The sequence below is a fragment of the Gilbertella persicaria genome (genome assembly GCF_025201335.1).
Source record: "Gilbertella persicaria strain CBS 190.32 chromosome Unknown B0P05scaffold_2, whole genome shotgun sequence".
Lineage (NCBI taxonomy): Eukaryota > Fungi > Mucoromycota > Mucoromycetes > Mucorales > Choanephoraceae > Gilbertella > Gilbertella persicaria.
The window spans coordinates 261,697-278,079 of NW_026251963.1; the positions used below are offsets into that span (position 1 = coordinate 261,697).

Consider the following 16,383-nt stretch of genomic DNA (forward strand, 5'->3'; position numbering starts at 1 on the left):
CCGAGAGAAGTTTTCTTTTTTGTTCTTTATCGGTACAAAAGAATTTTCTCTTTTCCGATAGAGACGCAATCTTTTTCAACAAAAAACAAGATGAATATCAAAAAGCTTTCGTTATTAAAACCAATAAATGTTGAAACATGTTAATTCAGGGGTGGATACTTTATTATCGTATCAGATTTTTGAAGAAGCGAAACAATCCTCTTCGTTTAAAATTAACGCCGTTTTGTTCATATGAGCACTTGCTTGTGCAACAAAATATATTCCCCCCCTTTTTTTTCTTTTTATTTCTATAAGACATAATCTAGACTTGCTTGCATTCAGGCACAAACTTACATAATCATTTCTGTGTAGAAAAAAGAGCCTTTATATAATACAAAAAAATATTACCCAAAATTGCTAAAATCCATTTTGAGAGTAATGGTAGGTTGTTTGCTATCTTCATAAGCAGCTCTTTGTTGCTGCTCCTTTTGCTGTTGCCTTTGTTGTTTCTCTTGAGCTGCTAAAATGCTGTAACGCATAGCGGATTCCAATTTATCTCTCACATTATTCGGAAGCTTTGCAACAGTTTCCCGAAAGACAGCTGGCATACTTGTTGCAATTGCTAACAAATGCACCAAAGTTGCCTCATGAACCTTAGTCTCATATCCACTATAAGGTGGTTCGTCGAGTAAATGTGTCAGTGTAGGCAGTACAATGCCAAGCACCATATGCTCTACAAAATATTGAGTAATGAACAAAGAAATAAACTATGACTTACTTTGTTCTTCCTGAACCCCGCTTGTCAAAGAGAGTAGAGTAATGGTATCTTCATTAAGGGAACTCAGCTCACTTTCGGGCATATGATTCTTTTTGTTTTTGACTTGAAGGATTCGAGGTATAACAAAAGAAAGAGTTGAATTGACAATAGTTTGACCCAAGCTAGCAAGTGCGGGCACGGTATTCTTTTTTTCTGGAAGACTGATAAAACTGCGGAGGCATTGATGGGCTGTCATAGAGAGCTATGCAAATTAAGTAAGAAAGTGCATGTTAATGTATCTTTTGAGACATACCTCAATATCATCTGAGTCTAAAGACTTTAACAAAACTTTCTCAAAAGTGATTCTACCCTCTTGATCTCTTAAAACGGCTTGAGGGCAACCTGTCATGATCAAAACGACAGCAAGAAGCCTATTCTTTTGTAAGGCAACAGAAATGCTATCACTATGAAATACGTCAGAAACTGTCTTTTGAATGCTTTTCCTAATACTTGCCTATAAAAATCATCTAAAAGAATATGGATAGTCGCACAAATAATCCTTGCCAGAGAATGAATGTCATCCGGAGTCAAATTCTTCTCAAAGTTATGAAAGACCGTTTTGAGAGAGATCAAAACATGCGGAGCCAAAGTTGTTTCGTATTTTTTCTCGATCAGAATTTGACTAAATACATAAAAACAAATGGCTAACAAGTCTACCTTATAGCTTTTAGGTGTGATGCCTACAACAAGTGCCAATGTATCTAATGAGAGGCCTAGAAGTGAAAAAAGGCTTTCTTGAGAACCTTGGCCTGATCGACGGGCTGAGATAGGCTTGTTAGATAATCTTGGAATGTTTTGAAGAAACACATTAGTCAATAATCGTAACATGTAATACAGTTTGGCAGTAGCAGGAAAAGCATCTGGATCAAGTGTAACATCCATGATATGATAATCTGTTTCTTCTTCTAAATCATTACAAAGATAATGAGAACCATAGCTTTGAATGAGTTTTTGAATGATCTCGATAATGATAAGCTGAATATGATATCCTTCTGTCTGTACTAATCTATCGAAAACATTCATCAACTCAAGGAATACTGCTTTTGGAACAAATTGTTTTCCTCCCAAATAAGGATGAATGAACGTTTTGAGCGCATGTAAACAAATGGGGATTGCTGTGTTGTCATACTTGCTGCTACTCGAACTTGAGATGCGTGAAAGGCTTTCAATACAGAGACCAAACAAGACATAAAACAAGTTAGATGGGTGGTCACTTGATTTTTCTGAATCTGGATTACTATTGATAGCCTCCAACATGGAAGGCGCCTGTGTTTCAATCAATGTAGCTACAGCTTCCATGATTTTTAACCAAGATTTTTTGTAATAAGGCAAGGTGACATCTTTTGTAGCAGCAGAATACATAGAATCAATACCACTATTGGATGAAGCTTGAATACGATCTGTTGTACGGCTGGACAGAGCAACAATATCAGATTCAAGACGAATGCGAGCATAGTCTTGAAGGGCTCGGAGCCACATAGGACTCAATACAGCCAAATTGGGTTGAAGCACTTGCTTCAAGTAGGTTTGTTTTTGGCTAGCCACTTGAAGTTCTGCCCAAGCATTCAAGACAGATAGTTTGACCATGACAGAGGCATGGGAACTAAGGTCCTTGACTTCACCAACACCAGTCAATTTAGATTCTCCTTTGCATCGGTCCAAGGCAGAAGTCAATAATTTCAAAACACGCCCTAACTGGTACAGATCCTTAACAATACCACTACCTACATAGATGGCACACACTTTAACAGCAGCAGAGACAATTTCAGACGAAGAGTCAGCGCCAAATGCAGGTGTAAGAGCGGCACCAATTTGTGCTGAATACTGTTCTAATAATAACATGTCTTCTAAATCTGCATCCAGCGTATTGGAGAATTTTTCAATAACCATTTGCAATAAATAGATACCGGCCAACCTTAACTCATTGACATGAGCAGTAGCAGCAGTGAAAGACAATCGAATTAAATCAGGTACACGAAAAACCAAAAAATCACCAATACCTGCTTGCTGTCTACGACGGCGCGCTAAAATCAAATCAAAATGCTCTCTTGTACCACTAGCAGAAATCATCTTGATGGTTTGCTGAAGGCATTCGAGTGCAAACAATTGAGTGCGCCAACGTGGAGGTATTTCAACGGTAACAGACAATTTGGATGTCATACCAGATGCATCAGCTACTGTTGTTGTGATATCAGCATTATCTTCATCAACAAAACCATCAGCATCATCGTCACCAAAGTCTTCCTCTTCGTCCTCTTCACTTTGTGCAAGAGCTACAGGAACAGCTTGGTCGCTTATCTTCCCACTTGCACCGGTGACAATTCTCTTTGTAATATTGACCCAAATAGACGGTTCGGCTATTGCTGTTTCTTGTAACCAGTTCTTGATAACATTCTTGACATCCGATAGCTGAGGGTCAGTATCAAGCATCTTAAACAATTCGCTATCAAGACCTGGTTGAGCTGCCTTGAAGACGAGCTCTGAATCGCGCTGTACGAGTTGATAAAGGCATGTTACTGCAGCCTTTTTAAGTGGTAAATGGATACTAGTTATTTGGTTTTGAAGGTAGGGAACTAATTCTTTTATGTCTAGATATCTAGGTGCGAACATCAGAAAGTGCTGAATACATCGAATGGCTTCCACATTAACACGTTCATCAGGCTCCAATTTGAGTTCTTCTACCATGTTTAGACAAAGCTCTCTTACTTTGGAGGAAGCTTGGAGTTCAGGGCCTAGCGTACCAATCAATTCATAGATAATACGTCCAAATTCTTGATAAGCAGTGAAGCCAACAGACATGCCTGCATTCGTCACAGCAATAGAACCACTACCAGGCTCATGTGTCTCACTCAAATAGAGCTTGGCAACCATACCAAGCGTGCTGTTGACATAGCCCGAAAACATGAGACCAGCAGCGCTGACAGTCATGGCCATAGCTTCTAAAGCCCATGCATGAACAACAGGATGCGGGTCACTACTCAACGACAAGAGAATGCCTACAATAGTCTTCAAATGAGCAGCAGCAGCCATACCGCCTACATGGCTATAGATATAGCCAATAGCTAAAGCAGAACCAGCACGCACGTCAGGATCACGATTGGAAACAACAAGGTCAACTAAAAGCTGCATTTGTGCGGCAACAAATGAGCCACCAACAATTGAGGTGAGACGGCCAATAGTTTCGCTAGCAGCGTTTCTTAGATAGGGATCAGGATGAATAACAACTTCCATTAAAATCTCCTGAACAAGCTGTGTTGCTCGAGGGCTAAATGGAATTATTTCACCTTTTCTCTTTTTATCAAAAGCCATGATATTTTTAAATGCGCCTAGTAAAGCAACAACAATGTTTACAAGTACTGCAGCGCGTTTGGGAGAGTTTTTTTCCAGTTTTGGATCCCTGACAATCTTGAGCATAAGCTCAAACGTTGACTCTTGAACAGGAGCAGGTTGATTTGTAAAGAGGGTAGCAAATAGTTCAATACTTGCATCAATATATGAAGTGGATGGCGAAACAGGTCGAGGTATGAATGTTTTTCTCTTTGGCTGTGATTGTTGTCGTTTTAGCGATTTTTGCTCTATAAAGTTTGTATAAGCATGGAATGGATCTAATTCCAAAGACCCAATAATGGGCCGTTCTAAAAGCTCTTCAATGCGTTCAAATCGATCTTTTGTCATCCATTCTTTGCCTCTTGGTTCTTCGCTATCGTCGCTCTCAGAAGCCACTTCAACACGATAGCCTTGCATTTTGCTTGTTACACCATAACCATGTCCGTCAGCAGTATTCCATACACTTACAAACTGTCCAGGAATAGTAGCTGTCACTTGCTGAGGTGCACCAGAAGAAGGGGATATTTTTTCAGGTTCAGTAAACACAGACAAGGAGCCTCTTAACAAACTACTAAGAGAAGACTCATAAGTAGATAGAAGGGGTCGGATAGTAATAAAGCATTGAAAGATGCGTCTTCTTAAGCAATAGAATTGATCAACTAGTCTGGTCTCATAAGGCGTACAAGGCGAACTGATAGTAGAAGCAAAATTGTTGGGCGCAGTAGCCAAAAAGGCCAATGTGTTGTTGAGTAAAGCTGTAATTCTTTTGGCAATATCAAGAGTAACAAGCGATTGATTGTTGTGTACCAAAAAACTATAGATGGAGCCAATGATACATTCTCGAGTATGAAATAAGAAGGACCACTCCTGTTCTGAGCGGATAGTGTTTGCTTCTTTTCCAGTAGGTTTTGGTAGTGTGCTTTTCCATAACAATAGTAGTTGTGGTAAGTGTATTTTAACGAGATTGGGACCGAGACACATGACAGATCCAACCAGTGTCCAAGCAGCTTGAATTTGAACACTGGCAATCTTAGGATCTTTATTGGCATTCTTGACGAGTTGGCTTGCCAATGACATGGCTCTTGCACTCAATTCGAAGGAAGTGTAGATAGGATGCGACGGAAAGACGCTCATGATAGCTGCAACAGTGTATGAGTAGGCAATTGTTCTTTGAAAGACTTTGGCAGTGGTAGTTTGATTTGTTAGATTGCTTAGATTTTTCTCCAACAAATTCAAAGATTTGGGCAAAAGGTAAAGCAGGTTGGTTGGTACAGAGTTGCACAGGCAACGGATAGCCCATACTGCTGCCATTTGAACTGAAAAGCTGGAATGTGTCAATAAAACGAATAACGGTTCTACTAATATGTCCTAAAAAAACTGCATTAGGAAAAGAAAAATAAAGTTGTATGGCGGGTTTTTACCTGCACTGAATTGGCAGCTCCTTCCAGTTCGGTGAGCAACTCAGACACCAAGTTTGTAACACAAATCAAAATATCTTTGTTGGGTGCACTTTGATTTGCCATAAGCGGTGGCCATTTCTTGATCCAATTGTTAACCAACAACCGAATCGCATTTGATTGACCCTGTTCACTTAATAGCTGCTTTCCAATAGTATTATGCAATAAAAAGTTCACTTGAGACCTTAAAAAGGCTCCGTCTGAAGCAGTAGCTGGCTTTCCTATATCTAAAATTTCGCATAAAACATGCTTGGAAATAGTGCTATAGTTGGCTTCGACAAATTCGGTACCCAGTAAAACGAATAAAGTAGCATATGTTTCGATAATGCCTGTTTTGAGTTCTCGTGAAGCATTGAGTCTATTGTAACAAGTTGAAAGTTGTGAGAGCATTTCTTCTATCAACATGAGTGTTACACTTTTTGGATCGTCTGATTTCTTTGTTGTCTCTCCTGTCACTGCATGTCTCAGGTTGGGTTTGTTGGGATCCACAGTTGCTTGTGATTGAGTGAATACGAGTAATGTTGCGCAGACAGATGCAATTGCTTTACGAACTGGAAAAGTCGAGTTTTCAAATGCTTTAAAACAGTTTTGTAATAAGCCCTCTACATCATGTTGCGAAAATGTTTGCGTAGCATGCTGAATGACAGCTTGTAAACACTATATGGATATGAGCACGTGCTCGCCTTTGTTTTTTTTTTTTTTTTTTTTTTTTTTTTTTTTGCATTACTCACTTGTGCACAAGTGATCCTCATCACCAATGCTTTATCTGTTAAGCCGTTCTTCAACTGTTTCATCAAATCCTTCAAAATCTGATCCGTAGCTGCCTTTCCTGCCCCTTTTAACAATAAAGTACATGCGGTAATTGTCTCTAATCTTAGTAAAAGTGGATTCTAGTGGTGGATCAGCATAGTTATATGTCCTCTATCTCACTTACACTGCTGCTTTTAATGACTTTTAGAAAAAGCGTAGCTGTTTCCGCAAACAATGACAAAATCTAACCAATCAATAAGCTTTGTTTTTCAAAATGGCCAAGTTACCTTTCCTCCGGAAGTGCCCATGATAGCGCCTGTTGTTGCTATAGCAGCACTATGCCGAGAAATATAAATAAATCAAAAACTATTACTCTTTTCTCTTTTTTTCTTACATTCTAGTCTCCTTGTCAATGTTCTTGTTTGCACTTATCAGACTATGTAGTGCGGTGACTGTATCAAATAGTGATCGTGTATCGCCTCGAGTATAAAGTATAACATAACATCTTCCGATCAGAAAACGAATAGGTCTTCGCGGCTTAGCTGTAGCAAGTGATATGAGACGGAATAAAGTCTTCTCAATAACTGGCTGTGCCTTCTTTAAAATATCCTAAAAAAGCAGGATAGTCAGAAGTGTTTATAAAGGTGGGTGCTTCTCACTCACAACTTGAATAGTTTTACTTTCGCGTTCAACTTGGGCTAACCACTGCAAGACATACAGCTCTTGTTTTTCGATATTCTCGCTAGGCTGGATCTTTTGTTCATCTATTATAAAGGTGTCAGGTATACCACTTGGCGGTGGTGCTGTTGCAAGTGGTTTTGAGGCTGGTGGCATTTAAATATTACAACGAAAAAAGGGAAAAAAGGGGGGAGGGAGAGAAAACACTCCGTCTGCTTTAATATCCACTCTGTTTTATTGTCACTTGCTTTAGCGTGTATTGTCCTGCCTCTAAATACTTTCTCAGGTTTAAATAGAATATCATTGCAAGACCAATTTTTATTTCATGTTTGTATTTACATTAATGACCAGATCTAAGTTTGGCGCGCTCGGCAACAAGAGCAGCGCCAGGGAAGGAAACCATTTGATTATCGGAGTTGCCCTTAAAACCATTATTCAAATGGTGTTGAACAGTTGGGTTTTCAGCGAGTCCAGCAACACCTACAAAGTCCTGTTTGCTGACAGGCTCTTCTTGAGCTTCATTTCCATAACGGCGAAGAGCATCTAGTTCTTCTTTCAATGTCTCGTAACGGAAGCCAACACGAATATCAGGCACGTTAGTTCTTTGCATATCATTGCCATTAATACCAGATTTGTACCATTCCTCGCCAATCCAGTGCTTCTTGATCTTGTTTTCCCAACCAGATTGAATGACAGAGTTACGAGCCAATTCACACATATCAGTAGCAGAGAATTTCCAGATTTGGGCAGCCACACTGTATTCTTCGATCAAAGGTTCCTTAGTAAAGTGGAATTGTAATGGATCATCAGTGGATAAAGAAATGTTGAGACCACGTTGGAAGAACTGAGGCAAAGGATTACGCTCGTATGTCAAAAACAAGGCATTGTTAGAGAGTGGTGACATGGCAATACCTATTTGAGCAAGATAGTATAGGTATTGGAGAGCAGGCACCTTACGAAGCAAAATACCGTGACTAATACCATAAGAGGTCAAGAAAGCAGCCGTCAAGTGGTCAGTATCACCAGCCTCACCACAGTGAGGTCTCAAAACCAAAGTGTTAAACCCACGTGTCTTTCTCCATTTGTTGAGAGAAGCAATATTGACGTACAAGTAGTACAAATAGTAACTGTAAGGTGGGTTGGCGTTAGAAGTCCAATCTTTAGGAAGAGGGAAGTCCTTATAAATGGGCTTTTCGGGCTTCGATTCATCATCGACAGTATCAAAACCAATCACGCGCTGAAGGAAGACGTGGAGTTCAGGATGACGGGAAGGATCTTGAGTAACATCAAATAAAGGTTGGAAAATGTTGGTAATAAGATCCTGAAAGTTAGAAACAGCGTTGGATGCCTTGTAGATGTTGTAAAGACGAGGCACTTGAACCAGCCAGCGCACGTTAGAAGAAAACAACTTGTTGTTGACAACCCACTTAGCCAACTTGTCCCATTCATCAATAGATCTACCATAAATTGAGACACGGTATTCTACCATTTGGTACTTCGATGATTCCAAATCAGAAACAACTTCCTTTGTAATTTCAGCGAGGTATCTGCCCTGAATGTAGTTATCGGTTTTCATAAAAATTTCTCTCAATCTACTTTCACCAATAGGATTGTACTTCAAGTTGAACTTGTCAAATCTATGGAAAGAGTCTTTGTGTGCATGCATGTCCAAAGTATCAATACTAAGGTCATAAGCAGTCAATCCCAAACTTTCGAATACACCCTTCAGTGTCAAGTGGTGGCTATCACGATAAATAACAACATCGTCAGGATTTTTCTTCATTTTGGATTTGATGAAACGTAACAAGTGCTTTTGATTCATGCTGCTGGAATGGTGAACGTGGGTATCGACTTTTCTGACGTTGTAGAAATCACGATGAGGTGTACACTTGGAGTCAGCCAACTCTTGGAATTCGTTCAGCAAGATGTACATTTGCCATTTACTATCCAAGTAACGAAGACGACGGAATGCAAAACTCTTGGCAGGGCCATCACTAATGACACCCAAAACAAACTCCATATCATTATAAAAATCTCTAGGCGAAGGGAATTGGTGAATGGGCTGGTTTACAGTTTGATCCAACTCGTTTCTATACACTTGATAGTAGCCATCTGCTCCAATGCCATACTGGTATACATGAGGACCAGGAATCTTGCATTGAGCAAAGTCAAAGTCAGATCCTACAGCAGCAACAGGATCTGCTTCACGTGCCTTTTCCTTAGCCTTGCGACGCTCAAGTTCTTCAGGTGGAGGTAAGGGCCACGATCTGGGAGGAGGGGCAGGGTAGATTTCCCAATCATCTTGATTACGAGGATCATCCATTAAGCGTTGACTAGAGAACTCAATGTACTTTTCACGCAAATCAAGACATTTTTGAAGTGCCCCATAGAGCTCGCGAAGCTCAGCAGTAATAGCATCATCTGAGGCCAACATTAGCTATTGAAACAAACAATACTCTCTTACCTCTTACTTCAAACTTGGCTTTTGGATCTGCTGCATGAGGAATAGATGCCTTGCCAAGGTCGGAATCCTCAGGAACTTGAGGTAAAGTGAATTCTTGATCATTCAAGTGTAACTCAGATAAATGATGTGCTGCGGGGGACACGGAAAGGCTTTGACAAAGGTATTTGCTATCATGCTGATAAAATGAATATAAAAAATTTTGTTCGTCAAATCAACTTACATTCTCAATAGCCTTCATATGATGATAATCAAAGTATGGGGTATCATCAAAGCTATTGATACCTTCGTCTTCTGGAATATCAATCCCATCAGCTGGTCTTTTATTGAATGGCATTTCAATAAAAAAATTAGATAAAAGGTGATTGATAAGACAAGAAAACAAAAAAGAATTTGCAATTAAGGGCTACTTTATATGAAAAAAAAAAAAGAAACAGTAGTCACGTTTTTCTTCCCGCTTTTTGCCTGGTTATTTTCTGAAAATGCATTCAACTTCCCACACTTTTCAACAAACAAATAAACAAGTGCTTGATTTGCTTGTAAATAAAAGACTTTGTGTTCTTCGCATGAACCAATAGTGCCTGAGAATAAACTAATAAAACGACAATGCCATAACTGGATTTCCTATCTTACTATTATTTGTCTTTGATTAATTGGAAAGAAGTGTTCCATTGACATATATAATCCTGCTAAAGAAATAAACAAGTATAGTCCATATTGAGATAAAAGTCTTTTTCTTGTTTCATTCAATCAAAGAAAGTATATTGTTCATCGTTTCACTACATTGGAAGAGATAAGGGCTGAGAAAAATAGCATCTATAATTGTGACTTACAGAAGCTTCATACTTGACGTATTTTTGATCAAGGTTTCTTCTCACATTTGCTTATGAACTATGCATTAAAAATGACTCTATTACTGGATCTAGCGTGTATTAACTACAATCGCATCATAATGCATGTCAAAACAGTCTATTGATATGACTAATACCAACAAGTCAATCTAGTCCCATGAACAACTCTTGCAGGACGAATTTTTGGAAAAGTGCACAATTCTGTCATTTGTTTTCTAGATAAGACCTGTGCTATGGATTTCAATCGAGCGGCTTATTGTTATGAAAATCAAGTTATAGTGCTTCCATTTTTAAATAGCGAGGTTTTTGAAAGCTATCTGCTCAAAAATTTTGGAGACAGAGACAGAAACCGAGCCTCAATGTACATTTTTCAAACCTTTATAAACAATTATCGAGACTCGTTTTTTTTTTTGTCATCAAAAGCTTTAAACAGATAACTTTTAAACATGATCGGTTCATATAACAAACTATTCAGTATGTATAGCATAAATAAGCTAATGAACCTATTGGTTATCTAAGCTAGTTATTTTTGCTGTGGGTGAGACATACACTTTATTGAAGAAAAGATTCGTGTTAAATAAGCAAAAATCAAGTTCTAGAAATCAAACAGAGCATGAGATACATAAGTAATATTTATATTGTTACTTACATTAGATTATAAGAAAGAGCAGAGAATAGAAGGGAGATGAATTAGTAACAGATATGAGCCAGTATATGTAAAATACTTGCACGGATACGAGGAGGTAGTTGAATACCTCCCCTACTATCTTCCGATTACATTCATACTACTACACAATATGACCAACCAATACCAAGCTGTCATTGATGCCAAAGGCGGTCATACTCATTATTGATTTCTTTCGGTTTATATTATCTTGAAATAAACATCTCAACAAATCATCAACACAAAACTGAGTGCGTTTAAATATCATCTTGGCTCTTGGGTCATGATACCTTTGTTGCTAAGTTTGATTGACAAAAAACTGCGCTATTTTTTATTTCGGGTCAGTATATAACAACAGGTAATTTGAACGAACTATGAAACAGACAGACACAGGCTTTCAAGAGAAGAGAGAATTGGCTGTTTCAAAGGCAACAGCTCGACTCTTGCCACGATAACTATGAATACCTTTGTGAAAACTCAATTTCTCTTTGTTTCCTCCTCAATTGATTAATCTTTTGCATAAATGAATGCATCGTAACTATATTTAGCCTTATTTGTAAGTCCTTACGGCATAAATCAAAATTCGTGCTTCGTATACTTTATGTCGAAATGTTATATTTCAATCTCTCTAAACATTGCTAGATGCTTTGTGATGTAGTTAAGGACTGCTAAAATTTTAACACTTTTGAAGCCGCCCTCAGCGTTGAGAGCCCCTTATTTAATCATGCTGGATAGAGTTTAGTCGAATGATCGTCCTCAGTGGCTTATCACTTTCTATCATACTTATAAATCCATTATGTTCACGAAAAGCTCCTGGCGTTTACGAGTTTTTTTTTTACAAGTCTTTAATTGCTTTAGGTCATTTCAAACTGTCTCTCACTTCTGAAAAACATAGAAATTTAAAATTCTGTGTATAATAATGAGGCATTGAGCAGCTAGCCTTTTTCAATTTGAAACCAACTTCTGGCACATTGAATACTGCACTTGATCTTAGCCAAAAGGCCTGAGAGGATACACATTGAACACCGCAGGAATAAGCTTGGTACTTCCTTTTATGATTCTCCCAAAAGAGTGCATTTTCGTCTCTCCAGACCCCTTCCCCTCCCCATTCACTTATGGGAATGTCCTAGTGCTACTATTACTTTAGATGGCATCTCCCCGAACTTGAGGAAACAGCTTGAAAAAGGCCTAAGTTATAAGAAATGAATAAGTCATTGAGGACGATCCTTTGGCTACATTTTATCCGGCGTGATTAAGTAAGGAGTTTGCAAATTCTATGTATCATCAAATTATTGTTTATTTCAGTCTCCACCAGCATTTATGCCGACATGGCAAGTATGCCATTTGCGTACCTAAAAAAATATTTTTTAGAGAAAAATAAAAACTGCTATTTAGAATACAACAAAAATATTTTCTGCAATGATAAAAAAAATAAAAATAAAATAGAAAATTTCTGATTCTTTTGTTTAAAATTAAAAAAAAAAAACTTGTTTTTCAATCTTTCGTTTTAAATTAATAAACAAATCTACCAAATAATAATTCCAGTTTTTTAGTTTAGAGAAGATTACTGCCTAATAGATTTGTTTATTAATTTAAAACGAAAGATTGAAAAACAAGTTTTTTTTTTTTAATTTTAAACAAAAGAATCAGAAATTTTCTATTTTATTTTTATTTTTTTTATCATTGCAGAAAATATTTTTGTTGTATTCTAAATAGCAGTTTTTATTTTTCTCTAAAAAATATTTTTTTAGGTACGCAAATGGCATACTTGCCATGTCGGCATAAATGCTGGTGGAGACTGAAATAAACAATAATTTGATGATACATAGAATTTGCAAACTCCTTACTTAATCACGCCGGATAAAATGTAGCCAAAGGATCGTCCTCAATGACTTATTCATTTCTTATAACTTAGGCCTTTTTCAAGCTGTTTCCTCAAGTTCGGGGAGATGCCATCTAAAGTAATAGTAGCACTAGGACATTCCCATAAGTGAATGGGGAGGGGAAGGGGTCTGGAGAGACGAAAATGCACTCTTTTGGGAGAATCATAAAAGGAAGTACCAAGCTTATTCCTGCGGTGTTCAATGTGTATCCTCTCAGGCCTTTTGGCTAAGATCAAGTGCAGTATTCAATGTGCCAGAAGTTGGTTTCAAATTGAAAAAGGCTAGCTGCTCAATGCCTCATTATTATACACAGAATTTTAAATTTCTATGTTTTTCAGAAGTGAGAGACAGTTTGAAATGACCTAAAGCAATTAAAGACTTGTAAAAAAAAAACTCGTAAACGCCAGGAGCTTTTCGTGAACATAATGGATTTATAAGTATGATAGAAAGTGATAAGCCACTGAGGACGATCATTCGACTAAACTCTATCCAGCATGATTAAATAAGGGGCTCTCAACGCTCTGCTCATCTTTTTCACGCAGTGCATTAAAAACCAAGCTTTTGATGAAAACTATCTAAAGATGCAGTTATCTCGGCTTGTCAAAGTGACAAAAGTTGTAGATCTTTGCTTTTTGAGTCTATTGCTATAAATAACACAGCAACTCTGCTTCCAAACTTTTGAGAAAATTATTAAAACGTTTTCAAGGTTTTTCATTCATATCATGTCATTTTTGTAATACAATAAACAATCAGGCACATTCAACAAAAATTAGAGCTTTTCACGCATATTTTGGGTATTTAAGCTTTTCAATAGCTCAATTTTTCATCTTGTGGCTCAAAAGCAAGATCAAGAGTTAGTAAAATGAGGATTTTCTATGAGTAGTACCCTTTGGATTTGGGGCCAACTCTGGTCCATCTTCTCTCCCTTCCTTTGAGCCGCTTGACTCTCTTTTACACAAAACTTCTGGTTTCTCTCGCCTCATTGGTCATGATTTTTTCTTTAACGATAATCAATCTCGCTCCCTAAAATACCGCACTCGCGATACACTGACTCAACATCGTTGTGTCCCTCTTCGAATATTCAAACATATCCTCAATCAAAAACTTTTACTCAAACTTTTTGTCCTTCCGCCACTTTGAGCTTATTACGATTACTCCTCTCCCTCCCCCAACACATACATCACTCTTCATCCTTCCTGCCTACAATCTTTTATCACTACTCTTACATTCTTTCAAACTGCTTCCCCATCACTTGTTTTCAAACCTGCACCTCCAACTATTTCCGGCTATAAAGCATTACTTCCTTTACATATTCCTACATCTATTTCATCATTTGACATTGTCCCCAACTGGAAAGTCTTTTGTTCACTTCACATCACCCATCGCTCTCGTAACATCTGGCTCCACTTCTTGCACAAAATCATCAATACTCGATTTTGCCTTCACCAAAAATTGCCTCAACTCATCACCCATCCTCAATGCATTCACTGCCCATACTTCCGACGAAACACTGTTGACACACTAGATCACTTCAACTTTCTTTGCCCAACAAAATACAAGATCTAGGGCTACGTTCTTTCAACATACGTCGATCCTTCCCTTACCAATCCTTCAATTCAACTCTTAAGACAACTCCTCAATTTACGCGCCACCATCAACCGCATCAACAAGTCTGTGTTACCAACCCTCTCCACTCAACAAATATGTGCTAGCACATTGGAAGGTCTATGGTCCAGCCATTAGCGTTCCGTTTCTGATTCAACACATTTCACCTTTCCTTCCATACTCTATACAGTCAAACGCATGTTGACGAAGCAATCCGATGAACAAGAACTAATCATTTTTGATTGAACTTACTTTCCTTCCTAGTAAAATTCATGCACTTTTTCATTTCTTCCTCTTCTTGCACAACATACCCCCTTCAGCCTTATTCATCACTCATTACGACACCTTTAGGACTTTACAAAACGCTTTTTTTGATCCAAATCGCATCTAAATGTACCCTGGATGTTATTGGGCACTGTTTTAAACATTTAAATAGCTTGGAGATGCACTACTGCACTTTATATTTTGTTTATTTGGTTACGCAATCTTGTATTCTGTCTGTTTTTCAAAGAGGTACAATCGCATCATTGACCCGAAAGATATATCAGAAATGATGTTTTCTGCTGGCTCTTTATGTAATGGTGGTGATTTGAGTTGTTGTATTTATCAATTCCTTTAATATAGATACAGAATATGGATAACACTATAAGTAATAAAACCTAATACAAAGCGTGTCATGGAAGCTATTCTTCTATTATACCTGAATCAAGCAATAGTCTGAATTTAGTTACACATTTTGGATCTGACCGGCTATATCCCGAGATCCAAGCCTGACTGTAACTAAGCTCGTGTAGCGTCATAAATTACCTGTAAAATTTAGTATACAGTATCACTCAAGATGTTGACATATGCACACGCATAACGATGAGAAGCCGCCAATACAGTTTATTGAAGAAATTGCTTAATAGGCTTACTGTAATAGAAAGATATTGGTTATGGAAATTCAAGTTCACATTCAGAATGGTATTTAGTGTCTGAAACGTACAATATATTAGCTCTTACGTCATTGTATACGCCATAATTTAAACAGTGAGTTTTATTGTTTAAATGGGTATGTCATTGAGTATAAACTAAGAGCTAGCAGTGCAGTGGTCTTTAACGCACTTGTTTTGACAGTCTTCATCGCTGTCACAGCAGACACCAGCAGGGCCATTCTTGACATTGGATCCAAAGTAATCGATACTATCATTCTTACAGCTGTCAGGAATAGGATTGCTAAACTTGGGGTTCTTGATACCAGTACATTGGTTGTTAACACAGGATCTGATACAGTCATCATCAGTAAGGCAGCAGTAGCCCTTGTAGCCAGTACCGCTCTTGGTGCCGCAAGCTTTGTGGATGCACTTGTCGCCTAAAGCCTTACATTCAGGGTTAGTAATAGCGGCAGCTTGAATACCAGCGACAGCAGCAAGGAGTAAAGCAACAGTAGAGAACTTCATCTTGAGATAAAAAGATTTGATGATAAAAAAAAGAATGAAAGATCAAAAAGTCCTTTATATATTCCATGATTTATGCAAGCATATTTATTTTCAATGTCCAACCTGCAATAACTAAAAGGAAACAAAATGTTACTAAATTTAACCCTACATAATTTGAATACAAAAATCAGCATAAAGGGACCGAGTGATTTTTTCATAAACCGCTTGACTTACAAAGAAATATTTGTGAGGCGAAGATTATCTGTTCAATCTATAAATTATACAGAACACTAATGAAAAGTCAAATAACACGTTGTCAAAAGCAAGACAAAAAAAGACTTTTTTATGGGTAATTATGATCGTAAAGATCAGCCCAATGGGCCGATTGGACTAATCTTTACTTCTTAATAAACCTCTATTGATCCGTAAATGAGAATAGATATATGAGCAATCCAGAAATAATTAATTTTGTCCAAATTTGATGAGGTAGATC

General features: G+C 37.8%; 3 protein-coding genes across 3 annotated transcripts; all 3 read right to left on the reverse strand.

Annotated features, from left to right (window-relative positions):
* Positions 1 to 492: 492 nt before the first annotated feature.
* On the reverse strand, positions 493 to 6,675 carry B0P05DRAFT_95808 (armadillo-type protein). The gene is made up of 8 exons (XM_051583908.1): positions 6,618 to 6,675; positions 6,515 to 6,574; positions 6,312 to 6,470; positions 5,545 to 6,237; positions 1,251 to 5,491; positions 1,050 to 1,200; positions 758 to 998; positions 493 to 710 (listed from the first exon to the last, which is right to left on the reverse strand). The coding sequence occupies exons 1-8, from the start codon at positions 6,636 to 6,638 to the stop codon at positions 649 to 651; spliced, it is 5,628 nt and encodes a 1,875-aa protein (XP_051439323.1). The 5' UTR covers positions 6,639 to 6,675; the 3' UTR covers positions 493 to 648.
* A 631-nt stretch (positions 6,676 to 7,306) lies between these two features.
* B0P05DRAFT_522505 (uncharacterized protein) lies at positions 7,307 to 9,836 on the reverse strand. Its single transcript, XM_051575976.1, has 3 exons — positions 9,693 to 9,836; positions 9,473 to 9,647; positions 7,307 to 9,429 (listed from the first exon to the last, which is right to left on the reverse strand). Exons 1-3 carry the CDS (start codon positions 9,804 to 9,806, stop codon positions 7,349 to 7,351), a joined length of 2,370 nt encoding a protein of 789 aa, XP_051439324.1. The 5' UTR covers positions 9,807 to 9,836; the 3' UTR covers positions 7,307 to 7,348.
* A 5,522-nt stretch (positions 9,837 to 15,358) lies between these two features.
* On the reverse strand, positions 15,359 to 16,267 carry B0P05DRAFT_95860 (uncharacterized protein). Its single transcript, XM_051583909.1, has 2 exons — positions 16,125 to 16,267; positions 15,359 to 16,055 (listed from the first exon to the last, which is right to left on the reverse strand). Exon 2 carries the CDS (start codon positions 15,909 to 15,911, stop codon positions 15,543 to 15,545), a length of 369 nt encoding a protein of 122 aa, XP_051439325.1. The 5' UTR covers positions 15,912 to 16,055; positions 16,125 to 16,267; the 3' UTR covers positions 15,359 to 15,542.
* Positions 16,268 to 16,383: the final 116 nt, after the last annotated feature.